At 37.2% G+C, this 27180-nt stretch overlaps 1 protein-coding gene across 4 annotated transcripts in view; it reads right to left on the bottom strand.

Annotated features, from left to right (window-relative positions):
* Positions 1-26284, bottom strand: part of cpne5a (copine Va) — a 105733-nt gene extending 79449 nt beyond the window's left edge. For 2 of the 4 annotated variants that reach the window (XM_038283088.1, XM_038283087.1), the window contains exons 1-3: positions 25650-26284; positions 5122-5162; positions 4241-4287 (exon numbers count right to left, since the gene is read on the bottom strand). In XM_038283088.1, coding sequence (XP_038139016.1) covers positions 4241-4287; positions 5122-5162; positions 25650-25759 — 198 coding nt within the window. In that variant the 5' untranslated portion in view covers positions 25760-26284. The remainder of the gene's footprint in view (positions 1-4240; positions 4288-5121; positions 5163-25649) is intronic. The other 2 variants (XM_038283090.1, XM_038283089.1) reach the window with 1 other exon arrangement.
* Positions 26285-27180: the final 896 nt, after the last annotated feature.

The raw sequence follows: 27180 nt of genomic DNA on the forward strand, positions 1-27180 counted from the left end.
CAGCAGCCTCTGGGCGGGTCTCCTCCTCTTCAGCGCGGTGGCTGGCAGGTGTTTTTTCATCTAAATAATCTAAATCTTGCAGCTATATTTGCTGTGATCAGTGGGAATAAAGTAGTTTTAATATGTTTTTAAGTGAGAAAGGCCACCTGAAAACTTAATTGCAGTCAGTTCATCCAGATTATCTATTTCTGTCGGAGGCGCTCAGACCCCCACATACCAGCGGTGCACCGACAGCAGAAATCCCTTCAACAGCAGCCTCACCGCGGCTGCTGGCAGGTGTTTTTCATCTAAATAATTTAGAGTGCAGGCACCAGGATACCGGCAATAAAAGCAAACATATTCCGTCGGCAGGTTTCAGGATTTTAAGTTAATTTAGGAGTGATCACAGCGCTGTGTCATCTGCAATGTGTCTGTCTCATGGCCAGCTCGCAGGTTTGATTAATACTTTGTAATAAATACATGAATAAAGCATAGTCATACTCAGTTTTGCCCCCGCTGTATTTTTAAATACGCAGTAGAGGTATTTAAAGGTAGTAGAGGACATCTACCTGTATATAAAAAATGCGCCCTATAGTCCGGTGCGCCTTATGTGTGTGTTAAATACAGATATGGGACACATAACTGAGACTGCGCCTTTTAGTACGGTGCGCCTTATGGTCGTGAAAATATCTATCTATCTAATATCTATTTCTAAATACTGAGAGATTCCATTTTTCAAGGGACGGTCGGCAACGCTATTTTAGTGTCACTTCAGCTACAATTTCAATAAAAGTATGCACCGCTTTTGTGTGAGGGGCGGAGCTAAACTGAAGGTTCCTTCAGGGTCCTTAATGACTGATATAGCTCCATAGCTAATGTGAGTTCCTGTTCTTGTCTTGAAATATAGGTCATTAGTTGGCTCAATCTGAAACTAAACTTACTGGATTATTTCTCATTTTATGCTGCCAAAAAATAGTAACAGCGGCAGTTGAATCTAAGCCCTTTATTAATTTACAGCAGGTAGATGACAAGGAATACTGGAAAATGGAAGAACACTGTAGCCTTCAGTTTAGCCCCGCCCCCTGAAGCAAAAACAGTGCCAGCCTGTAGTGACAACATAGCTGAAGAATCTGTAGTGCCAATGAAATAATCTCTTATAAAAAAAATGCTGCAGCTGAAGATGACAGCATAACCATGTTTTTAGCTTTTTAGAGGAGATTTTGAATATTCAGTGTTTGAATTTCCATGATTGACTTTTCAACATTTGATGGTTCAATGTTTGAATTTTCATTGTTTAATTGGCAATTTCGTAATCAAATTGTTAATTGGAGTTTACAGACTCCTAAACAGGACATTTGCTCCATATATACCCCCTCAAAGAAGAAGTTAAGCCAAACCTGTAAAAAAAAATATACATTTATTTTATCTTGGATCTAAGTTTATTTGTATAATTTTTGTACATTTTTTTTGTTGGCAAATAAAACCCTCTATCTAAATATAATGATAAAGCAATTATGAGTGATTTAAGAAACTGTCAAATTGTTTTGTGTGTTTTTCATTTTAATTAAGCCTGTTTTAATCTAAAGTCTAAACTGGAAATGTATTCTTGTTATGTACTATGCTTCACATAAGGATTTCATACAGCTTAAATATGTCCCCTTGTCATTTTCTTTTTACTTTTTTAACTTTAAAGAAGGCTTTAAAGTACTGAGAAAACCTTATCTAAAATGGAAACTATATGTAGATACAATGAGAGACTTATTGGGGACTGTGTCTACAGTACCTTCTGTGGTATATTTATCTGGAGATGTGTTCATTCACTTCACGTCTTTCTGCCTCTTAACTCTGAAAGGTCTTCCTACATTACTTAAATAATTAATTTCTTCAAAGCAAGTTAGTTAATAGAGCATTCACACTTTCTACTTTGCCTTTCTGTAATTTGGAGTTTTGGAGCACTGAGAGAAGCCCAGATTTTTTTAACAGACTGCTTTTTCTATAAAAGCCTTATATGCTCTGTGAGATTCAGGTCAGGTCTCTGAGAGGACCATCCATAAAGATTTAGCTGAAAAATTCTCCAGATAGATGGGTCTGCTTTGGATGTATGGTTTTATAAATGATTTCTGTCATGTCAGTTTATTTTCTGCCTTTTCTGCCAAACTTTCTCTTCGAAGGCTTTGTAAACTGACTCATATCTTGTTCAGGGATGGGTTTTTGTGTGCGATTTCTTTTTTTTTTTTTATTGCTGATCTCTGATTAATAATCAAATGAAATGTTTTTGTCTGGCTAGTTTCAACTCCATGTATGTGTTGCAGAGGCTTAAAATAAGTTTTAATCTGTTTGATACTGACTGATCTGATATTCGCTAGACAAACATTTTTTAAAGTTGCAATAGAACTAGAAATAAATGATTAAAAGCATCTTAATAATTAAATTATTACAGTTTTAAATTTTTCTGCAGAGCAGATATTACTTGTTATATGCCTTGTCTCTCTGGTTTAGTTCTACCATCATGAAGACACCCTGTAAACTTTTAAGGCTAGGCTTAAAACTTTCCTTTTTGATAAAGCTTATAGTTAGAGTGGCCAATGTTATCCTGAGCTATCTCTATAGCTATGCTGCTATAGGCTTAGACTGCTGAAGGACATTCTGCTTTATCGTATCTCTAATTTCCATTTCAATTCAATTTATTTGTCAAGTTCCACTCATAACTTTATGCTCCTTCTGCTTTTTCTCATCACAGTAGCTTCATCTACTCTGTTCCTTTTTGGCTGTGACACCATTTTGGAGAGAGATATCAGCTGTGCTGCTGCCATCAAAACTTTGTTTATAGTTACTGGAGTTTGGCCATTTTTTCAGTGTCGTCATGTTTCTCTTACTTTGACTGGCTGTATGTGCTCTCTTTTGTCCTCTCACATGGGAACTGGCTCAGACCTCATCTGCCTGGCTTCTGCTTTTCTGTGTTATTTCACATGTTCTTTATCTGCTTCTTTTTGTATCTCTGCTTCTGTCTCCTTGAACCCCAGTCGGCCTCGGCAGATGGCCGCTCCCACTGATCCTGGTTCTGCTGGAGGTTTCTTCCTGTTAAAAGGGAGTTTTTCTCTCCACTGTCGCTACATGCATGCTTGGTGTAAAGGATTGCTGAAGAGTGAATTTTCCATTCAATCAGCTTTTTTCCTTACATAGAAAACTTGCAACCAATCTGACTGTATAATCTGGTTGAATAGTCTCTGTAAAGTGCCTTAGGATGACATATGTTGTGAATTTGTGCTATGTAAACTGAATCGAATTTAATCATGTTTTTTGAACATTACATTTCCTTTTCAGCAAGGACAGTATTTTTAACTCCTTATCTTGTTCAAACATCATGTCTAAGCACTAAAAAATAAACAACACAGAATGGTTTTGTGTGTAGTTAATACAAATAAAAAAACTTAACACTGCAGACCTATTTTTACTTATACTTTAGTATTCATTGTTAGGTTGAGAAATAACTTGCCTAAAGTTCAACAACTACCCTTATCGTAGATTGTTGTTACTTTTTATATAAGCTCTTTAATCTTTATTCTTTTTTCCAAGGATGTTGTCCGACTATGTTATCAACATCACCTCTGAAAGACACAGCTATAAGGTCACATCTTCTCACTGAGGACATTGATCTATATAAGTTTGAAAATGTATTTGTTTTGTTAATCAAAACCTACAATTATCATTTAAACCCTATAAAGAGCTCCATAACTCAAACAGGTTTTGAGCTGTTAGAACATTGGCCAGATGAAACAGATGAAAACATTTGTGTTTCTCTAAAGGAATCCTTCTTTTGGCATAACCACATTCTGATGTAGTAAGTCAAAGCATTTGTGTTGTGTTTTGCCTATGGTCAAATAGTAAAACAGAAACATGCTTTTTGAAAATTCACTGTGCTTCCTTCACCTTTAAGTACAAGTATGCATAATAATTACCAAGGATTCCTCTGCTAGATTCATTAGCCTCTGTGGTCTGATTAAGTTCCTGTTTTTTAAACAGCCAGAGGGAAGGCTGATGAGAAAAATCCTTACGGATACATGCACCTGTCACCTAATCAGTCAGACGGTCAGCCAGTCAGTCAAACACTATGACCGATGTACCAGTGTTCACAGGGTCAATCAGTTGCAAATGATTGGCACAGCACATTTACCTTGAGGAAGAGGAGGGGATGACTGAGGGTTGTAAACAGAAAACAACCTGTCATGTGAAAGCTGATTGAGTCTTGTTGATCTCTTACCTCCCGCCACTGTTTAGTCTCCACGCCCTGGGTGTACAGCACAACCACTGAGATGAGAAAAGGTGTGAGAAAGAGAGGGGGTAAAGGAAAGAGAGGGGGGGAAAAGCAATTGAATAAATTGTCATTGAACGGTTTCACATATGCAATGTGAATTCCCAAACAGTGTTTGTTTTTGCTCCTTCTCTACTAACATCTTTCATTAATTATCCTGCCACACCCTGACAGCATAATGAAGTGCTAGACTTGACGATTAATGCTGACTGACATCCTGTTGTATGGAGGGAAAATAATCTCCAAAATAAGATTCAGTGCCCCTAGAGCACAATTTACTGTAAGCTATGCAATCAGAGAGACCTGTCCTAAAGGGGTTGGATTCTTCTGATTTCTGTTCATTTTGTTGCTCATAATAAAGCTGATGCAGGTGGAGGGGCCACAACTTGTCTATAGCCTCAGGTTCAGCTGCAGGCATTCACAAAACTGGGATGAGTGTGATGGGTTTTATTTTCCCAAGGCTTATTTACACAAAGGGGTAATGAGAAATGTTTCTTCCACTTTCTATTCAGTGGTAAAAAAAAAAAATGCCTTTATGACATTTTCCAGTTTCTCTCCCCAAAAGATAGCTATTTGTATTCAGGGGCTGCTGTTTATATCCTGCATGCATTATGGTACTTTAGCTCACAGTAGAGAAAGGTTGTCACATTACTGTGCAAATGATATGCAGTTATTGAAGGAACACTTTCAAACACCAGAGTAAACTGAACCAGGCGTAAGCTCAGCAAAAATAAAAACTAATGGATTTTAAGTGCAGAAAAGATACCAATGAATTATATTCTGCATAAGATTAGCTATCTAAAACCTGCAATATGTGAACAAGAACTTACATGGGTCCGATTTGGAGAAAGTATCTCTGTCCAAAAGATTCCTGCAAGAAGGGAAAACAATAAAACATAAAAATTCAACCAAATCCTGATAAAAGATGTGAGACTGGATATTTATACACATACTGATGAAATAATTCTTACTTGCATTCTTATGACATTTTAAGATCAAAGAACAAGAGAATAAATCATAATAGTGATTCGCAATTACATTTGGCTCACATAAAGCAGAAATGCCCTCGAGATTTCATTTCCAAGTGTGCAGACCAATAAGCTCACTAAAGCCGAGTGTAAGAATACAGAGGACACAAAGATGTGAGCTACATACACAAGCTGCCTCAATATTCACATCAAAAACCCAAGATATGCAAGTGTCGGTGTTGTGGATTTAAAAAAAATAAAGATACCTAAAGTAAAGAAACCTAAAGATAACACAAACAAATATTTTTTTTTTTTGAAATAGTTACATCAAGTAACAGTAAACAGTGAAATATGGTAATTTATTTTCTTTTGCTGAATAATTTCTTTTTCACTTATTGATTTTCTTTTTTTATTTTCTTTTTCTTATAAATAGATGTTCTGACAGCTTTTCTTTATTCACCAGTTGCAGTCAAGCTCTTTGTCAGCACTTAAATGTACATAAATAAAATCAAAAGATCACTCTGCACACTGCCTTTTTGTTAGATTTTCTATCATTTCAAAATGCTATAGACTTCTCACCTTTAAAAAATGAACTTTATTCGATCTGCAACACTTTGCATTGAAAGATCATATTGCTGTTAAAGTAAATAAAACATTTGTCATAATAAGTAGGCAACATTTCACCAATCTACAGCTCTGCAGAAGCTCATCCTGCAGAATCTCTCCAGATGGTCCACAGTCCCCTGTCATCTTCTCTTCAGCTCACCCTAAAGATTTTCTACAGGATTTAGATCTGGTGACTGAGGATGCTTTGTTGATGTCATGTTTGGAGAAACCTATAAGCTGCTATATTAAATGAACTTCCTGCTGGAAGACCAGAAGATGACACATTTTTTGTTCACTAGTAGAGTCCATGATTGATAATTCGCAGCATTCAGGTTTAGGTTGACAGGTTCATGTATGTTTGTGAACACACATACTGTGAGAATTCAACTTTCAGACAAGGTTAGAGTCCATCACATCTTTATTTAAAATCTGGTATCCTCTGGTATTTCATAGATTTCAAGATGCTATCTACCCAAAAAGAACCTCAGGGCTGAGGAAAGAAAAACAGACCCACAAGATCACAGATCAGGTAATTTTATTATTATTCCAACACAAATCAAAAACCTGAGGTTAACAGATATTTGTTACTTTGGTCCCTTCGGCAAGCTCAGTGACACAGCATCACACAACCTACACTATACTGATAATAGGAGATGATGTACTTTTTAAACATACTGCATTCAAACTTTGATTCACACATAACCCTTAACTTAACCATTCATCATTTAAAGCTCAAATCAGCAGAGTTGGACATTGGAGTTCTAAAAAAAGCAGGCATACCGGGATGACAGAAGGTTTTCAGCATCATCAATAGTGTTGTCAGGAGAACAAAAGGCAGCCTGCCTTTATACAGGTCAGCTCATGAGGACCTGGGACTACCTCGCTTGGCAAGTCAAGGGCACATCGTGTTTTTACCCCCAATTTCTCCCGACACCTCTCACCCACCAAAGGCACATAGTAAAAACTTATGTTAATCTGTCTTTGAAGTGTATTACAAAGATGAATTTAATCTCATCTGAGAAGCAAAAACTGGATCCAGTTAAAATCCAGTAGAATTGAGCAGACTTCATGCTTCTGATGGTTGTTGGTGGTGACCTGCTGACCCCAAAACTCAACACTTTGTAGCAGTTTTCTGAAAGAGATCTTACTGTGTTACAACAAGATAAACAGCAGAGCAAACTCTAAAGGAAAATGGTGAGAATGTTATTCTCACCATATCATTATATAAAATGTGAGAATCTCAAACCTTACTGACTAAATTTACTCCTAGTGAAGGCTACATTATGTTCCTCTAATAAAAGAATCATGTATTTTTATGGGTTTTGCATATCTGCCCCAGGGCAGAGGGGTAGTGCATAAATGTTTTCATGACTGGTGTTTATTCTTTTGCAGAATTTGAAGTGAGCACAATTCATCCCAATGTTATTTGATGGCACACCTTTCGGGAATGACTGCAGCAAGTACCCTGCACTTTCAGGCTTACACTTTAGATATTTTATGCAGTAAAGAGCTGCAACGTTTTAACCCGATTCAGACTTAGCAAATGTGTGTGGCCATGGGGCAGGGTATAGCTTGTCACAATATTGCTAGACTATGCTTTGATTTTATCATGGTTGAGCAGAGGCCTGCAGTTTGACAGTAAAATTCCTTTTTCTTGTCCATCAGTATATAGATAAAATAACAGGTATAACAGGTATATATATATATATATATATATATATATATATATATATATATATATATATATATACATATATATAGATATATATATATGGCATTTTGTTTTGCTAAATGAAAGTTAATGTTTGCTAATCTCTTTAAACAGAATTAGGGTTTTATTTGAGAGTAAGCTAACATTTAAGTGCATCAAAAGTGGCCAATAGTGCTACTTAGGTCCAGGGATTTAAATAAAGCAAGCTTTGTTTGCCGACTCACTTACTACCTCATACTGAAGGAAAAAACTTCCACTGATTTCAGACTATATTTGAGCATCTCTCTGAAGAACACAATCCACTTTAGTAAGTAGCATCTCTTCACAAGGCAACTATTAATTATTCTTGTCCATTGAGAAATGTCATGAACAGTTTATTGTTACATTGTTGCTTGTTGGGTATAAAGAAAATTAACTGTCCCCATCCTTTTCAAAATACCAGAGTGACATTTAAAATCTTCAACTAAAGATGCCATTCTTCCTTTGGCTTAATAAAACTAAATTAGATGGAGAATAATAGCTTTATGTTGTAGACATGAAGTATATTTTAGTTATTATTCGTGTACCATGAACACACCTTGCTTGGAAACCAAGGAAGTGATTTCACTTTATGCTTATAACAAGAAAACTTTGAACTCTTTTTGGCTTTTTTTTTTAACAACCATTCATTTTAGTGGCATCATTTCAATTTCCTTATTCAAAATGAAAATAAATGCTTCTTATTGTATAAATTAACTTGATGAGTCCACCGTTTTAGCCTCAACAACTGTTTGACTGTTACCCTGTAAATGTTTCACTCAATACTTATGCCTCTATTTTATTACTGGAACAAAGTCAGTATGTGGAAACACTTGGTCACTTTGGAAAAAGGCCTTGCATAAATCCCTAAGAAGGAAATAGGAATTCAGCCAGTGCTAACAACAGCACTGTGGTGGTGGACTCCAGTTGTATTCAGTATTACTTTTAGTCGTCACTTTATCTTTAATTGTTGCAGAAATATACATGCAACAGGATAGAAAAAAAACAGTGTCCTCCTATTAAAAGGGAAGTGTTATCTTGTGACTGGACAAAAATAAATAGCTGGCAAAAGCTTTACAGCACGAAACTCTTCTATAATCCGTCATTATTGCATTTAATATTTAACCCAGAGTCATTTTCCTTGTGGTTGCAGTGATATTGTTTCCATAAATACATAATGCAAAAGCACACAGATATGTCTTAGTCCTGGTAATTGATTTTGAGTTTTGGGCAATAAATAAACTGAATTTACAGTAGCTGAAAAAGGTCCTTGTCCCCTTTAGGCAACAGCCAGACTTCTATGAATATAGATGAGAGTTTAGGACTGAATCCAAGCCTGTGCATGTAATGTTGTATTCCTGGAAATAAAATCTTCTGACTAAAATATATAGTAGAGGTAGAACAGATGCAACATTGTTTGGCCTTAGCCTTGGGCTGACCTGACAACAGTTGGGAAATTGTCAAAGTAATTATCAGTGGAGAGATAAAACTATCTGTGACTTACACTGCATGAAAAGTGGGATTTTCGTCAAAATACGGCACTGTAGATTGTCGTGGAATTTCAGGTTAGCGGCAGTTTACGGCAATTTGCAACCTTCGCCGAAAACTCCCGTAAATTGTCAGAAATTGACGTGGAATTTCTTAGGCAGTGTTCCCCCCATGCCTCCCCCCCATGGAATTCTAGGGGAGGCTTTAACATGTTAATGAACATGCTGTGAGCTATACAAATGCAAACCAGGGTTGCAGGGGGGGTAAAACCCCCCCTGCAACCCTGGGTAAGAAAATCTCTGATACAAAGAGATCAGGTATAGCCTCTTACATTTTAGCTTGAATTGATTTATTTAATTAAAGTATAGAGACCAAAACAGATCTTTAGCTGACAGAGCAATACATTTAGAGCAGTAATTATTTTTTTTTTAAATTTGCATTTAAGATAAAAAATAAAATGTTGTCTGTCAATATGCTCAATTCACAATTACTTAAGTGGAAAAGTTTCAAGAAATGATTCTGAGATGATTCACTTTATAACATGGCGCATTATCCTGTTGGAAGTAGCCATCAGAAGATTGGTACACTGTGGTCATAAGGACATAGGTCAGCATGCTAAATTGGTTTTAAGTGGCCCAAAGTGTGGCAATAAATATCCCCCAAATAGATGGTAGAAATAGATCAGGCTCAGTATAGCCTAATTATAGACTCTTACATTTTAGCTTGAATTGATTTATTTAATTAAAGTACGCTAGATTACTGTGTATGCAAATGTTATGTAAAAAAAATACACAAAATAATTTACTTCAAAAATTAGTTTTAATCAGAATCAGTTGGCTGTAATGGTTAATTTTTTTTTTTAGATTTCCACTTTTTTTTTTTTTTTGTTATTGAATATATAAGAAAACAATAACAATCTCAAATAACAAGTCAATAACAAATATTTCAATACAAGAAGAAATATCACAACTCCTGCTTTTGAAAAATAAAATTAAATGCACAGGCTGGAACAAAGTATAAAATAAAATAAAATAAATAAAAATAAATAAAATAATAATAGTAGTTAAAGTAAATTATTCAGTGGGGACTACCAACTGAAATTCTTCAATTAACTCAAACAATTTAATTGCATTTAAATTCTGCATCTTTCTCAGACATCTTTTGAAAAGGGAAAGTTCATTTTTGAGAGCAGAGATTGAGAGGGAGTATTTTGCATAGCGACATTTATGGATATAATACTTTGTTACAATTATTAGAATATTGATTAAAAATTCCAAATTTTTTTTCTTTAATGGATAAACCGAATTGAATGTTTTGCCAGGAAATAAAATCTAAATTTATTGTTTTAGAAGACAGAAAGGTTCGAAGTTGATCCCATAAGTTTAATACTTCTTTACATTCATAAAAAAGATGTTTAGTTGTTTCCAATTGAGTTGTACAAAAGCCACAATTCTCAACATTAAACTTAAATCTCTCTCTTAAAAACTCATTTGAAGGATATATGTTATTTATTATTTTAAATTGTAATTCTTTATATTTAGGAGGAATTGGGAATTTCAAATAATTTGTCCTAATTTTGACTATCATAGATTTCTTAAAATTTTGTAAGAGAGCTGTGCTTTTTGTTCTTCCTGGGTACATATTATTTATAGAATATTGATTCAAAAACTTGTTGTTGCATTTATTATCTCTAATGTCCACCTGCTCAAATTCAATCTTATGGAGACAAACAATTGCAATTGCAAACAATTTATAGGTGCATTACCGCCACCTTCCAGAATGGAGCGACGCGAGCTCTTCTCGCGAGTCCTTCCGTATAACAATGACGTCGTATGTGATTGGAGGAGCCTGATGAGCCTTCGGCCCCATCGTCCAATCACGTGTGAGCTTTTGTGCACTACGACTTCTCGCGAGACCAGCATATTAGCAGACATGTTTGTGTTACTACACTTAGAAGAACTTAATCTCCAGTTACCGTGTTTGTATTTTGTTGTTACGTGAACAATGGCTGCACGACGTCTCGCGTTCAACTCGCCTCCAACTGCTCTTAGTCCACAACTTTCGGCCAGCCCGCAGACTGACGAGAAGAAACTGCTGATTGCTATCAGCGGACTGTCTCGTCAGCTTGCCCAACGACTGCCGACATGAATGAGCGCTGGAGAATTCGATGCACTCCAGGTTGTAGTCCATAGAGGACAAGATGGCGGCTCGGCAGTCGAGCAACTTTGCGGGATATACGAACTCGAGGAAGAGAAGACGGGTGCACAACGCCACGCTAGCGGTAAATATAAGTTCGATTACTGGTAGCTATGCTAAAAGCAGCCTAGCTTAGCTAGGCAAGCTAAAGGCAACCTAGCCTAGCTAGGTAAGCTAAAAGCAGCCTAGCCTAAAGCTTTATTAAAGTGTATTTTTTGTGATTCACAGGAATCAGTATGCCGTAAAAGGACATGGATACCGACCATAGCTGTACTTTTTTTTTTCTCACAGACTACAGTCGCCTCACAATGAGGCGGTGACCTCCTATTTGCTCGGATTTGCACGATGTTGATAAAGACGACATTGTGTGTAAGTGACTTGTTTTAATGTTTTCTCCTTCCTTGTTACTGTGACTTGCGTTTGATTTTATTTTTTTTTATTCATACCTCTCATTTGTTTTCCAACTGCCTGTAAGACGTATTATGAGACGGTATGCAGGAGCTTCAGATACACGCTGCTAGCCAGCACGCTGCGTGCGGAGGCTGCCAGGCTATCTGCTCGGAGTCGGGACAGAAGAAAGATGGTAAGACTTTATTTGGTGACTATTTTTCAGGTGCATTGATAGATGTGTTGTGTCCGTATGCAGTGCGCTGATTCATTGTTTTTTTTTTTCAGCTGCTGAAGGCGAGGCAGAGTGTGTTGGCAGATGAGGAAGTGGAACTCTGGAAGTCCGCCGTCGTCGGCGGTGTCTCTGGATGGATTGTACGGTCGCCGCCATTTCGTAGGCCGGATCTCACTGAACTCTGTGTTAAGCTGCAGTCCCGGTTAGAAGCGATGCCGAAGTACAGGGCCACGCACAGTATGCGTCTGCACATCGGACCTGCCTCGGAGGGAATGCTGCCTGTTACCTCCAACCCCGATGAAGCAAACGGACCGTTCACGGAGTTTTAATTTTTAGATACGCATGTGTTTGGATACGCGTTGTATATAGTTGTGTGTGTTTTAATAAAGCTCTTTCTTTGCATAAACAGCTTCCTGGCAAATGTTCATTTCCTGTATAAATTCATTCATGTCCTTGATGGTTGCATAATAATTGTGTAGTAGTGTAGGATAACATAAATACACAGCATATGAATGAATAAATATATGAATGAATAAATATATGAATATATATATATATGAATGAATAAATATATATATGAATAAATATATATGTAAAAATATCTATATGCCAACCAATCACGAGCGACTTTACTTGTTTAAAAGGAAGCGGTTCCGTCCAATACTCAGTAAGAAAATTAAAGCCTGGCGTGGCCACGTGTGGTTTTGCTGCCAATCACGAGCGATTTCACTTGTTTGAGAATAGTGGTTTCAGCCAATACTGAGAAGGTTATTCAAGCCAGACCTGGCCAGCCGCGCGGGTTTGCTGCATTCATATGCTAATTAGGGCCATTACTACAGCTGATCGCTCTCCACATACGTCAGAGTCCGTTTCCGACAATTTGTGGCACGACAAACGCGGACAAGCACGGGTTGCAAATTGTCGGAAACTGACGAAAATCAGGCAGATCTGCGGGGGTTTACGGGGACGAAAATCTCACTGTTCATGCAGTGTTACAGTAATGCCTGTTTGTAGCCACCTGTTATTGTGTGATGTCCATTAGCTCTAAACAATTAGCTCCCTCTTTATCCCACCTCCCAAAGCAGAGAGTGGATCACTTAAAATGGAGTATAGCAGGAGAACATGACATCCAATTAGACCCTCATGCACCTATGTATGATCATATTCAACACTTCGTTCCATGAAGCAATTATATGTTGGCTTATTATCTACTGTTGTTCACATGCCCAGAGTGAGCATATTAGAGTTCCACGATGGGTGTTGACATCACAGATAATCTGTTTTAACTAAAGCAAGGCTGCATATTTCAAACGATAACTACTCCCTCTCAAGAGTCCCACAGGCAATAAGAGAAATCATTATCCTCAGAACTTCACAAAAAGTGAAAAAAGATAAAGTTAACAGAAAGTAGGACAAATATCATTAGATTTAATAACTTATTCTGAGTGCATTGGGAGGTAGCCCATCTCTACTTCCGCTGGACAAGATTCTGCTGTCCAGATATAATTTAAGGACATTAATTTGAGGACCAGAATATTCACTTTAAAAGGGGTGTGAAGGAAGCCGTTTATTTTAAAAGAGAAAAACCAACCTTAAATAGAGGGGGTGGATTCAGGTTTCAGCTCTCAAAAACCTACAACGCCATTGATACAGTTAATTCCTTGCCAATTCCATCTCAACCCCCATCGCTATGCAGGGGGAACAAAATATCTCGCAAGGTAAGCCAGGCCAACAATGACCCTTAACGACTGCCTTTTCAAAAGAATGGGCCAGTATCGGATATTGCAGGCCAATAACAACCTCAACGACTCCCATTATTAAGGGTGGAGCTGGTTCTCTAGTTTTAATGGGCATATTTTCTAAGCCATTACATGGCTTTTGTTGGGCTACTGTATAAAAACCTGAAACTTGACAGTAATCGAGACATTTTGAATTGAGAAGGCTTCCTGGATGGGAAGCAAAACGTCTACAAACTTTAAAAACAAAGTCCAGTGTTTTGTTTTTTAACTTTTTGAATTGTGTGTGCAGTTTAGCGCATGTTATTATAATCTTTGAAGATCAGGGCACTAAAGAACTCTCCAAACTCATTGGTATCCCTGCTGAATAAAAAGATGAATATAAGTAAATGTTTACAAACCTTATCTATCAGTGCCTTAAAATGTGGAAGTTTCAGTATTGACTATAGCTGGAGCTGTGGTCCATTTCTGCAGCTTAAAAAGTGTACTACGATGAAAGCATTATTTGGAAATAATACAGCATAGTATAAAATATGCAAATACTCTTACATCTCACAGCTCTTATAAGATTGTCAAGATTGACTAAAAGTTGAGGAATGTTTTTGTTTCATTAAATGGAGTGGAAGAAAATACTGGAAAATGGATTCTGGAAAAAATGGAAATGGAAAAAATAAACCCCTTTGCATGAATAGGAGAGCGGTGGTAAATACAGTTTAACATGGCTTTTCAATTACCTCCGACCTTATTGGAGGGCACTTTATTTCCATCTGAAAACATTAATGCTTATTTTTAATGGAAACAGAATGAGGAAAGTTAATGATTTGAGTAAACTGTGGTTCTCTATTTTCTTCTCTGTCCTTAGGCCTTTTCTCCTTTGACTGAGAACAGATTGTCTATTCATTCCACCTTCACAAGGTCAATATGTCCAATTTTTAGTCTTATATGCCCATAAGCAGTTTTGAAAGGCCAAAGTAAAAAAAAAAAAAAGCAAACCAGAGATATATAGGCTGCTACAGAATGTGGCCAACCCTTTACAAGTAATAAAACTCCCATTATATAAACAGAAACATCCTGTTTTCCTCCAGGGAACCCTTGAAAGCTAAAAATATCAGCAATGTATGATGCAGACAACCTCATGAGATGTTGTCAGAAGCACCACCACTGAGATTAAAGCTAATAAATCAAAGAAAGAAGTGATAAACTCTGATGTATGGCGGTGTTTTATGAGCGTAAATTATCTGTACCTTTATTGTAAGCCTAAATCCCAGAGGGGGCATCACATTGGAACAAAGATTAATCCTGTATTTTCAGGTAGCACAAAAATGGCACCTTAGCATATTTCAAACACATTCTGGCCTCCTCTATTAGCAGAACACCAATAACTTTCACTGGGAAGGAACCAGGTGTCTTTTTCTACTTCTCCATCTGTTGAATTATTCAGATTTAACCAGAGATCTCCCGGAGCTGCCGATACCTGCTGCAGAGTGTTCCCTGGGCAGCCATCTCAGAGGCTGTGACAGAAACTCTGTCATAAACCTGCTGTTCTGCTGGTTATAATAAATTAGTGTGCACATACACTGTGACTTCTCTGGCTGAGGCTGATTTTGGTGTGGAACTAATGTTCTACCCAAGAATAATATTACTGCTAATTGAACGCAGTGACAGGTCTGGGTTTGTGGGGAGCTGAAGGAGAAGCGCTGTGATTTGATAGGGCTGTTATAACCTATAACTGGTGCAGTGTTCTGCACTGACTCTTCTTTGAATTTAAAGCCATTTCCTCTCATCTTTTCACCCAAAACAAAGGTATGTATTACTGTAGAAACTGCTACCAGTGATTAGTAACATAATTAAATATATGTGATTTAATTGAATTAATTGCAAAAAAAATACATTCAGGTCATATTTGTTGTGAATTGCTGCAATGTAAATTAACTGATTTAATTTGATATGAAAATTTTTTTATGACTTTGCAATAATATAGATAGATTATATAGTTCCACTGTTGTAAATTATGTATAAAGTTTGGAGATAGGTTTGTTGTTGCATCACAACAGATTTAAAATAAATATAAAAATGGTGAAAATTTAAAAGAAAACCGCAGAAAAACAAGTTTTTATTTGAGGATATCAGGTATAAATGAGACAGTGATCTGTATCATTGTGAGGGTCAGTTCATACTTTAACTTTTTTTGTGTGCTGTCCAGGAGACAGAGTCACCTTGTGCTTCAATCTAATTAATTTATAACATTTCTTCATGACATGTTTAATGTGTGAAAACTTTAAACATCATAAGCCTGAGTTTAGTGATATATCCTGGACACCACAATTCAACTACCACTAAAGAAGACTTTGTTTTTATTCCAGTTTCACATGTTGCTGTCTGACTGAACTGGTTTAGATAAATTAAATAGTTCTTTAAGTCCACTGTAAGTAAAAACTATATTAGGTCCTGATATGAACTAAATTAATTTTGCATGTCCTTTCTGGGCAAATACTCATAATCATACAGCATTTCTCTTTACTTAAATGATCCATTCTTTAAATTAAATGCTTACCATGGGTTTTAATGAAAATTACATATACTGTATTTCTTGCTTACATTAATTAAACTTTTAAATGTGTATTATTTGTATTTCTACTTGCTAAGCATCCTGAAGAGATCAAAAAGGCAAATGTTAACAGACATCTGAAGGTATTGAAGCATAAAAACTGCATTCATTGTCTTGGCTTAATTATTCCTTTTTCCTACTGTTTACCTTCCCAGCTAGAGGGTGTTTAAAAAGTCTTTTTTACTTTAATAAACTTAGACTTTTTACTATAATAAGCAATACTGCTGAACAGGTAGTTACCACCAAAGTATGGCAAACTATTAAAAGTTGTGTTTTTTAAAGCAAGTCTCCAACATGCCCTTCATACAGTTTAGGCCTCAGTGAGATGGTCCATGACAAGAATTTCCTGCAGCTGTTTGGAACAAAGAGTAAAGCAATAATCTGCTAAAGCTCTGCCAGCTAAGAGAAGATTGCTTTCCCTCGTTTGATAGAGCGCCAAATTGGGCTGTTAGGAAGCATTTCTAGTCAAACACAGAGAATGTTTGTAAAGTAAAGGAGTTAAATCAACCATCCTATTGAGGTAACACTGTTTTAAAGCTGGTACTCTGAATATCATATCTAAAGCCTCAGAGTCCAACTAATTAACCAGCTAAAGCTATTGTGTCCTTCAGTAGAGTGGTCTGTGTTTGAAGCACTTAAGAACTATTCAACTTTAACTTACGCTATATTTTGTTGACGTCTTAAATAAAATAATAAAAATAAACTCATGCAAGGCAGTTTTTAGCTGTGAGAAGCATTATGTTATATTGTTTGTAGCAGCATTGAGCTATGGGGGTTTTCGCTATTAAATAAAAGCAGTTAGAACATATTAGAAGTTCTTTAATTTTATGTTTTTCAGCACATTATGAAACTGTGTAATCCTTACCAGATTATGTCAATTCTTGAATACTGCAGCTAATCTGCAGCCAATTCAAAAGAGATTCAGAAAATCATAAAGAAAGCTCTATGTTACAAATTGCTTCTTTAAAATGTTAACAGTGATAGAAATGTTTTCTTTGTTAGAAATTTACCAACAACATATAGGTAGAGTTCTTTCATAATCTTATCAGTCCCAAGTGTTTTCCTATGTTCCCATTCATAATTAATGATGTGACCACCATGAGTGACTGGTGAGTGTTGACTTATTCTGTAAAGGTGACAGAGTCCTCGGCTAATTTAACCACTGACTGTCACTGCAGCCTTCAAAACTCAAGTTGGCAACTAATCTCTCAAGTCCGAAAGAAAACAACCAGACAAATATCAGAAGCAGAAACAGACAAGCCTGAAATAACAATATCCACTCAACCTTAAGAAATAAATCTCCAAATCTGTCAGATGGTGCAGAATCTCTCATCAAAGCTAACTTTGGACAACTCCACAGATTATTTGTCAGAAACAGTTGTAAAATTGCAAAATTCGGCTTTTGTGAGTCCAGAACTGCTTTTGATTTTCCTCTCATAGATTTTTATTTTACAGTTTTTCTGTAACTATAAAAAAACAAAATAATGATTTTCAGTTTTATCATACAATTTTCTAACCATTTTTGGGTCAAAACCGACAGGTATTTTGAGTTTTCAATAATTTTATTAACCTCAATAACAACCACATTCCATCAGACATAGAGGAGCCATCCATACCAGCATGTTTCACTGTGGGGGCGCTGTTATTTTAATGATGCCCTTTTTTTTTGTTAAATATTTTGAAATAAAGGCCATGATCTTTAAAATTTGGTTTCAAAGAGACTATAACACAATTTCTCTTAAACGCTTTTTTGGAAGAGTTTTGCTTGTTTGTTTTTGTTGCAGGAAAATGCTTATAATGACAATAGAAAAGATTGTTTTTTATGTGTAAAATGCAGCTCATACAGCTACTTTGGGGATGTTGTTGTCCAGTTAGTGGTTTTTCTTGGCATTTCTTTTTATTATTTTAAGAAAAATCCAGTTTTTGTAAACTTATGCTGATGATGATGATGACTGAAGGTGTATAAGGTACCACTGTCTCTGATTAATAGTTTTTACACAATGAGATATAACTTGTTTGTAACCTTTCTGCAATGAGCATTTAAGTAAAAGGATTCAGGAACATTCAGTAAAGCACTCGTTTACAGGTGAACAGACAGCCTTTACATTTTTTTTTTTATTCTTACAGGTGTGCTTTTTTCAGGTTAATTATAAAGTGTAATTGTTACATTATCATTGAGAAATGTCTCCAAATCAAAGCATTTTTCACAAAAAGAATGTGTATTTTTTTTTTTTTTTTACAGCCAATGAACATCTGTAGAGTCACATAGGTTGTGAAATGATTTGATACGTCCTTTAAGAATGTAATTTAAAATATGCCATATTAAGTATTCTAGAGTAAGTTACAATTAATGATGTTTCCTTTAAATGTTTTAAAAAGACTCTTAATTTTCAATTTAAGTATTTTGAAAGAAATATATTTGAGGTGCTTTTTTTCTTTCTTTGTTTAGTTTTTTTGTCTTTTTGTTTTTAGTATGAGCCATGGCAATAATATCAGCATGAAGTGAGCGGGGAAACACTGTATAAATATATTGACAATGTCCATTTACAATTTCTCTTGCTAAATCTTTTGCAAAAACAAATCGAATGTGGTGAATTGCACTTCACATTTCTGCTAGCCTCTAGTCTCTCTCTTAAAGACATGAAACATTTTCCCTTTGGTGAAAACAAACTGTAAATGTTTATAGGTCGACTCTGTACACAGATTTTCATCCATTGGGGTGGAAATCTCCCATTCGGCTATGTGTCCACTCTACAACAGAGCTCTCCTATCTAACAAAGTTTGTTTTGGCCTCCAGCTAAGATTGTCAACTAATAAAAGACCTTCAGCATATGCAACAGTGTGTAGAAACCTAAATAACCTGCCTTCTACTATTTGTGCAAATCTGACACCAACCCCTGGCGCATAAATCTTCTAACTTACTCTGCTTACCCTTTGGCTTTCTTGAAAATAGTGACAAATGCAAATGGATTTTTCAGAGCAACATGAGGATATGTTCTCACCCAAACACCAGTTTATACATTTAAACTTACTGTTCTGCTAATTGCTATTGAACTTCCATGGGAATCTTGTGTGCTGTCATTTATCCTAAATGAAAAAATATTAATAACACTGACACCACCAGAAACCCAACGTTTGCAACCCAAACTCATTTTCACTGTGTCATGAGCGCTTGTATAATTATACGCTTCACTGGCCTCAGAAACTTGCATTGTTAAATCATAACACCCCCCCAAAATTGGGGGAATTTTTTTTTCCTTTTAACAACCTTATGTCTCAGAGGTTCTGATCCACTATTAGATGTGCCAAAGGATTCACAAACACAACCTGCCCTGTAGGATAAAATCCAAAAGCTTACCCCGGGTAAGGCAGAAAATTGAAGCTCTTTTCTTTCTTCAAAAAGGCACATTAATATTTTATACTCTTGCAAAATCCAAACTAGTTTAACTTAAACTATCTGTCTCCAGGGGGGAAAATGAAAGGTATTTGAACCAGAAAAAGCTGCTCACAGGGGAAAATGGAGACTGAATTAGAGCAACAATCATTATCCTTAAGAACATAATATATGCAGCAGAGTTAAAATCTGTATCACCACATTTAGATGATTTATCACACTGCTCACCATGCCTTGCAAATGGATCCATACCACAAATGGTAAATGGAAGAATGTAATGTAAAGAGCTTTACACTACATTTAGTCATTCCCCCATAGACTCACACACTGATGGTGGCAAGCTACATTGTAGCTGCAGCCACCCTGGGGCTTACTGACAAAAGTAAGGCTGCACTCAGATCACTATCAGTAGGCAATGCAGTTGAACTGTCTTGCCCAAGGACACAACGACACTGAAAGCCGAGGCTTGAACCTACAACCCTCCAGTTGCAGGGCAAACTTCTGCATCCAATGCCAGAGATTTTATATAACCCACCAAAACAAATCAATGCATTTTTTTTTTTACATTTTACAAATTAAAGTTGAATAATTATTATTAAGTTATATTTAACCACTTTAATTTGCTACTGCAGGTATAGTGGAGTATTTTTTCAAATTTTTGAAAAGACCCGCCCTGAAATGCACATGCACAACCCCGTACCCGCTCCCGAGAGGGAATGCCTATTAAACGTGCAAGAGCATGCACAAGCCTATTTCTTCTTATTCAAGCTCTTTTGAAAGATGATGTTTGCATCACTCATACAGGTTTACTTTTAAAAGAAGATTTGCAATTTTTCCACTATGTCAGACTCACCACTGGTATATGAAAATAGGAACAAACACGTAGGACGGCCTTACGTAAACATATCACCAAAATGATTGACATTTAGGAGGACAACTTATTTTGATGATCCACCTGGAAAAAGAACATCCTCCACTATACCTTAAATAAAATCCATCCAAACCTGTTGTCTTTAGATATCATCTTACAGTCAAATAGGGAAATAGACCTGTGTGATTTCTTCTCATCCTAAATCGAACTGTTCCAATGAAGAACATTCGTGGACAAACACCATTATCAAAACAAGGAGGCACTTTATTTCTGACCATGAAAAGGTAAGAGATTGAGTCATGAAGTTTTGAGGCACATCATAAAACAACACCCAAAGCTCTGATCTAATGGAGCATGACATTCACATTCACCTAAACCTGGTAAGAATAAAGATTAATCAGAGAGGAAATCACAGAACAGTGGAAAAAAGTAGGCCATAAAGTTTCCTGTTTGCCACCAGCCATGTTGAGACAAAGCAATCATGAAAATGTTCTCGTAAATGGCAGCATAATGCTGTGGGGATGGATATCCATGATAATAATAATGGATATGCATAGCCTAGTAAACTAGCCTCACCCGCCAGCGGCCAAAATAATTTTTTCCTGCGAGTGGTCTAGCCTTGTTTAATGCCCCAAACCCTAGAACTGGCAGGCCAATCACAACGCAGAGTGTGTTTTGAATTTCTGGATGCAAAGTGGGCGGGGTTTTTAGGGCGTGATGAAAAAGCTGTGTGAAGCTGGAGAAAGCACAAGAAGGAAGGTGGCCAAAACTATTGAACAGTTCTCATTTGACTCAGCTTTGGAATCACATTTGGAAGGATTAGACTTGGGTTTTTTGTTGAAACGTGAGCAGGAAGATGCTCTATGCTCATTCATTTTTAAGAAGGACGTATTCGCCTTTTTACCGACAGGCTGTTTGTTTACACTCCCCCACCAGCTTTCTGTCACGATTACTAAGTCACAGTCAGTTGCACTCATTGGTCAGAACGTTGACCAATAGGCACAGACATGGTTTGAAAAACAAAGGGTTGTTCTCATCAACACTCTTCCGATGTCTCATTCATCTGGGCCACACTAAATTACGCATTTAATATGCAGGTATTTATGTTAGACCTAAACCCAATCTAGCTGAAAGACTCAAATGTTCATGTTAAAAAAAAACTCAAACTCAACTCAAACTGACTTGAGCTAGATAATGTTTTTTAAAAGAAAGGACAGAAATTTCAGTTGGATAAACTCCAAAGCTGCTGGATTTGCAATGATAACTTCTGGAAAATGCTGTTTTTAAAGTATTGACTTAGGGGGGTGGACACAAACTCTTTTAAACAAATATGCTATGGCATTGAAATATGTTGACTTTTATAGTTGTTACATGTGAAAATGGGAAAAAAACAGAAGGCATTAAGATTTTTCAAGTTACAGCATTTCAGGTGGCATCTTATAGTTAGAACAGCAATGGTCCCTAGTCGCATCATCCTGGTGATTTTATTAGCACAGTCCACATCTGGAACAGCAATTCCTTCAGGTAGAGATCAAAAACAAAAGCATAAGTTTTACCGATACAGCAAAACGGCAATCACTGTTTATATGTGCCAAAAGAATTCTTCTGTTTCAAGATGAAGGGATTCCTGTCACCTATATGTGTGTGTTGGCAGGTAATAAATCCGTCTGGCCGAGTTAATGTAGATCCAAACCTCATCTTTGGAATTCAGTGATTCAACACAATGCCTCTCTAAACAATCTTTTGAACAAATTGAATGGCTGAAGGGAGCTCCAGTGATATGCCACAGATCAAGATACGATGTCTTCATCCCTGTGAAATTGGAAATGGCAGGGGTCGCTGATGAAGTTTCATCTTCATGATTTCACGTGGGAGGCTTAGCTGAGCCCAAGCTTCTGTATCTTTCAAATGCATGGTTGTCTGTTTTGATACCCTTCAGTGAACAAACTGGAAAAAGTGTCTGAATCGTCTTGGGTTGTTTTGTGCACATTGAAACAGACATCCTCATTCAGTGGCCAGATATTAAACTATTAAGGCCTGTTCTACCCTTAATGTGTAAAAAATGAGATGCAAGATCAACCACCCTTACAGAAAAATTTGTGACATACGAAGAGCCGAGTCTAAGTATTTAGGCTTCAATTTATAATGCCCTTCCTTATGTACTGTATGCTCAATATAAACATTTACATGTTTGACCATTACAAAGACTATTAATGTATGGGTGCTTTAAAATGCCAAACTGAGGCAGAGGAAAAAAAAAAATTTCCTTAAATTAAGCTCTGGCACCATTTTAGAGGCATTCCAAGCTAAAAGGGTGTTCCACAGAGGAGCAGCACAGCTAAAGCAAAGCCCCAGTTTCCCTAAAGCCATTCTACATGGGAACACTGAGATGGTCTGCTAAGCTGAGATATAGAAAGGGCACATTCTTCAGTTCAGTTGGACTCACATTTACCCCTCTGCTCATAAACATGTTGTGGCAAACCACAAGGAGAACTTTTAAAACATTCATTAAAGGTACTAAAATATTAACAAATGAACACAGTCCTTAGTGCCACTTTAGAAGTGGGGTCAGGCGCCAAGGGACCGCCAGCCCTGACCCGCTAAACTGAATTCAACAGTGAGACAGACATTGGAAGTGGGGCCACTTGAGTGTGAAGAGCCATCTTATCGGCGAGCTGAAGTGTTGTTCCTCCAGCTTTGAGACTGACACTTGAGGTATGGCTCACTGGCTGACCTGCAACCAAAACCAATCAGAGGCAGAGACGGGGAACAAAGTGCTATCACAGCGATATGCAGCTGTTTTGATAAGGGGCTGTCTGTTGCACCCCCTTTAGTTTGTTGGGGTGGGGGGTGGGGGGGTGGGTGGGGGTGGTGGTTGCTGCAATATCAGCAGAGGGTTATGAGAACGCCTGGAGGGCAGCGCGGCACGGTTCAATTCCATGTGCTCTGCAATCTCAGAGCTTTCAGGCTTACTAAATCAATTACACAGGGTTGTGGAGCCTGTTCCTCTCTCACTCTTAATACCCATAATACCCATTGTTTCTCTATACTTCCAGGGGAAGACCGAACACAGAATTCCTGCTAAGTGGATGGCTTTGTACTTCATGTGAATAACTCTTCAGCTGCTTGTATAAATCTTGAATCTCGATACAGTCATGGGAGGATAGACTATAGCAATCTGCACAAGTCATAAAAAAAAAATCCACATGTTAAACTTGAAGTCTTTTGTCTTGAGCACACAGTGTTTCAACATCTCATGAAATAAGGACAAATTTTTGCTTTTCAAAAAAACCATGCCCAGGAGGAAGTTTATGGTTTGGAACGAGAGTACTGAGAGAGAAACAGAAGAGCCTAACACCAGCAACACAATTTTAGGGTCATATACTGAGCGAACAGAACAGGAGCATCGAAAGAAGCTTTCTGAGGATGTAAAACACTTGAACATCACTGACAATTTTGGGATGAAACACCAAAAACCAGAAAATAGTTTCAAGAATTGCATTATTGGTTTATACACAGCAAAGCCCACATATATTCATACCCATGAGAAATGTTGATTTGAAATTATTCTAATTGGGCCAATAAGTTTGTTTTCTGATATGAACTGGTATAGAATTGCCTTAAAAGATAATGAAATAGAGTAAAATAAAAATAAACAATTAAATACCCAATTTATTAAGAGTTTATAATTAAATTGCATGTCAACCATAATTTCTCTCCTCTCAGTCATCACTGGAAACTTATTACTTTGTGATGCTACATTTAAACCATTCTGGTAATTGCTGATCATCTTTTGTTTATTCTTTTTTTTCCTGAGTTAGGAGCTCAAAGTCTAAGGTTAGAGAGAGAACTTATTCAAAACCAAACTAATCTTTACCTTTTTTTTTTTTTTTTTTTTTTTTTTTTTTTGCATATTTTATATCAGATTCAAGTCTGGCTACTGGCCGGATCACTAAAGAATACATACGCTTCTTGTCAAATAAATATTGTTCAACTTGGAGATTATTTCTGGAGTGCTTGTGGCTAACAGAGCAAATTTCTGAAGGTCGGTACTATTAGTATTCAATGCAGCCGCAGCAGTTTCCAGAATTAGCTTCACAATCAATAACTACAACTTAGGGAATTATCTGTTGCCAATTTTGAACAAACTTTACAGTTTCATAATTTGTTGTTTGGTTTCAGTAAAACAATATTTGAAAAACTGAATGAATTATACACCAACAGTAGGAGAAAGAGTGTCAAATAATTCCTGCTTTGTGTTTGGTTGATTAATTCTCGCCTGTGACATTTTCGTCTTCATTTATAAGGCAGTAACAGTGCACAGCAATGGGATTAGGAGAGCTGAGCAGAGGGGCTCAGGGATAAATGACGCACAAAGCAATGCGGAGCAAAGCCAGAGTTCCTTGTGAAACATTAGTTCACGCTGCAGTTAAATTTTCTCCTTTCAGTTTTCGACTATGAGCATCGTTATGTTTTATGTTAAAGCACCTCCACCTGCAGCCTCACCTTACCAACTTTCTATGCCAAAAAAGTGAATACTGTTATTAGTTAATGAGGATAATATGGTGGCGCATCTTTCGGCGCCTATATGACAATCTGCCCTGGTATTGTCTCACGTTTGACTGCAATACAGGGGGGATTCTCTCTGGTATGCTCAATAAACTCATAGAGGACTGGTCTTAGCGTGCTTGGCACGCGACAAAACGCGCGACAGCAATGCACAGAGTTGATTAAAAAAAAAAAACGATGACTGAAACTGAAACCAGTGGGACCATTTAAACATTAAGGAAAAGTTAAGCGGAAGCAATTAGCAAGGTTTTACATTTTATACATAGGGATGCTTTTATAACATTTCCAAAGCTAATCAAAGCCTCATTATTCAGCTAAAAACAATTTTACGCACAGATCCATTCATGTTATGCTCGCGCATCTGGGCGTGCTTTGCCTAACTCATTTTATTTTTTTTTCTGCTTTAAAATCCACCAAGTACTTCTGTTTTATTCACATTTATCAATCGATGCAATAAAGGCAATGATTTCATGAAGTAACTATTTATTCCAATAATCCAACCAATTCAATGTACTGTAACCATAACGCGCGGCTTCCCATGCGCACAAGCACAATAACCAACGAAGCTCACCTGCAGGACACGGTGATCTCCACCTTGGTGGCAGGGATGCTTCCACTTATGGGGTCGAAGTCACAGACCGTCGCCGTGGCCTCTACCTTGTCCATTACGTCCCCCTCCATGTGCGCGGGAGACTCGGGCCAGCTCCTGTGGCCGTGTGAGTGAGTCCTGTTGGACTTGGAGAGCCGAGGGTGGAGAACCGAACCGCGGCAGCTGAGTGAGCAGGAGAGAACCCAGTCCAGAAAAACCTCCCGAATGCTGTCCACTGGACGGGCAACAGCATGGAAAGTTAAGTGAAGGCAGCGGTAACAGGGGAAGTGATGCGACTGGTTTAAATCAGCATGGGATCAAATGCCAGGACCTATCAACCCAACTCTGTAGACTGAGCCTCTTCTGTCTGAGACTGAGGCGCTTTGAAAAGTAAATGCAGTGAACTCCACCCCTCCTGCCTGCATTCTCCAGCTGTAGCCTACATGTAGAGCTGTGGCTGTCTCTGATTTATGGCGGACTGTTCTTAATTTTGGTCTGAATTAGTCGGAAGAGCCCGCTAAAGAAAAAACATTTTAAAAAAAGATTAATATATCTACAGCCCGTGTCAGTTCAGAAATTGTCAGTTTTTTTTCATCGGCTTTCGAGTGCGCGGTAATAAATAAAATAGACTAGAGATTTTCTAAGAATAAACCCATCTTTCGTGTGTAATTACCGATGTAGGGTTCTTTGATAATGATCACCCTTTCAGATGATAAAATCGGTCCTTCTGTAAGCCGCTCCTAAAATGAACTGTGTGGCTGCTGTGTTCTTTCAGCACCTGGACAGCTCCTTAAACCACTGCGGCTCCAGCCTTCGACAGCTTTCCTGATTAAATAACCTGGAGGGGTGAGAAAGATTGCAACCTGCTCCAAGAGTAATTCAAATCCAAACTACCAGAGGGAAGTGTGTTCCTGCATATGTATAAAGTGAGACCGCTTCTATCAGAATTTACTTGACTGACTGAGGAAACATTTCTTACAGCGTTACACTGATCTAAAATCTACAAAGATCATACAAGTATCATCAAGACTATAATTCAAAGCTTCGTCTAAGTAAATCTGAGAGACATTGATAATTCATTTCCCACTAAATTCTTTTAAAAATAGAACATAATGGACTTATAAAGCTATTTTTATTACATACAGTCCTATGTTACAGCCATGCCGTTTTGCAAAAGACTGCTGACTAGACACTTGCAAAGCAGCAGTTATTGACACAAACGTAATTGCAAAAGAAGCTATTGGTTTAAGGAGTGGTATATTAAGGCATTTTAAGAAACTGTTACAGGGGAAGTTGCTGCCTTTAAAGAGTAGAGCCAACGCCATTTTGGGAATGAGAGTAGATCTCAAGATGTACATTCTGGCTGGATTCAGAGTTTTAAAATCCTCTTCATACATATCTACCCAGGCCATGAGCAAGAGATTCATATTTTTGTTTTGAGCTCCTCCTTAACAATAGAAAACATGAGAATTTTCTTGCCAGTGATAAGAAGTGAAGTGACAATACTGGAGCT

Source organism: Cyprinodon tularosa, unplaced genomic scaffold (assembly GCF_016077235.1).
Source record: "Cyprinodon tularosa strain WSP-4 unplaced genomic scaffold, ASM1607723v1 ctg19, whole genome shotgun sequence".
NCBI classification, from domain to species: Eukaryota; Metazoa; Chordata; class Actinopteri; order Cyprinodontiformes; family Cyprinodontidae; genus Cyprinodon; species Cyprinodon tularosa.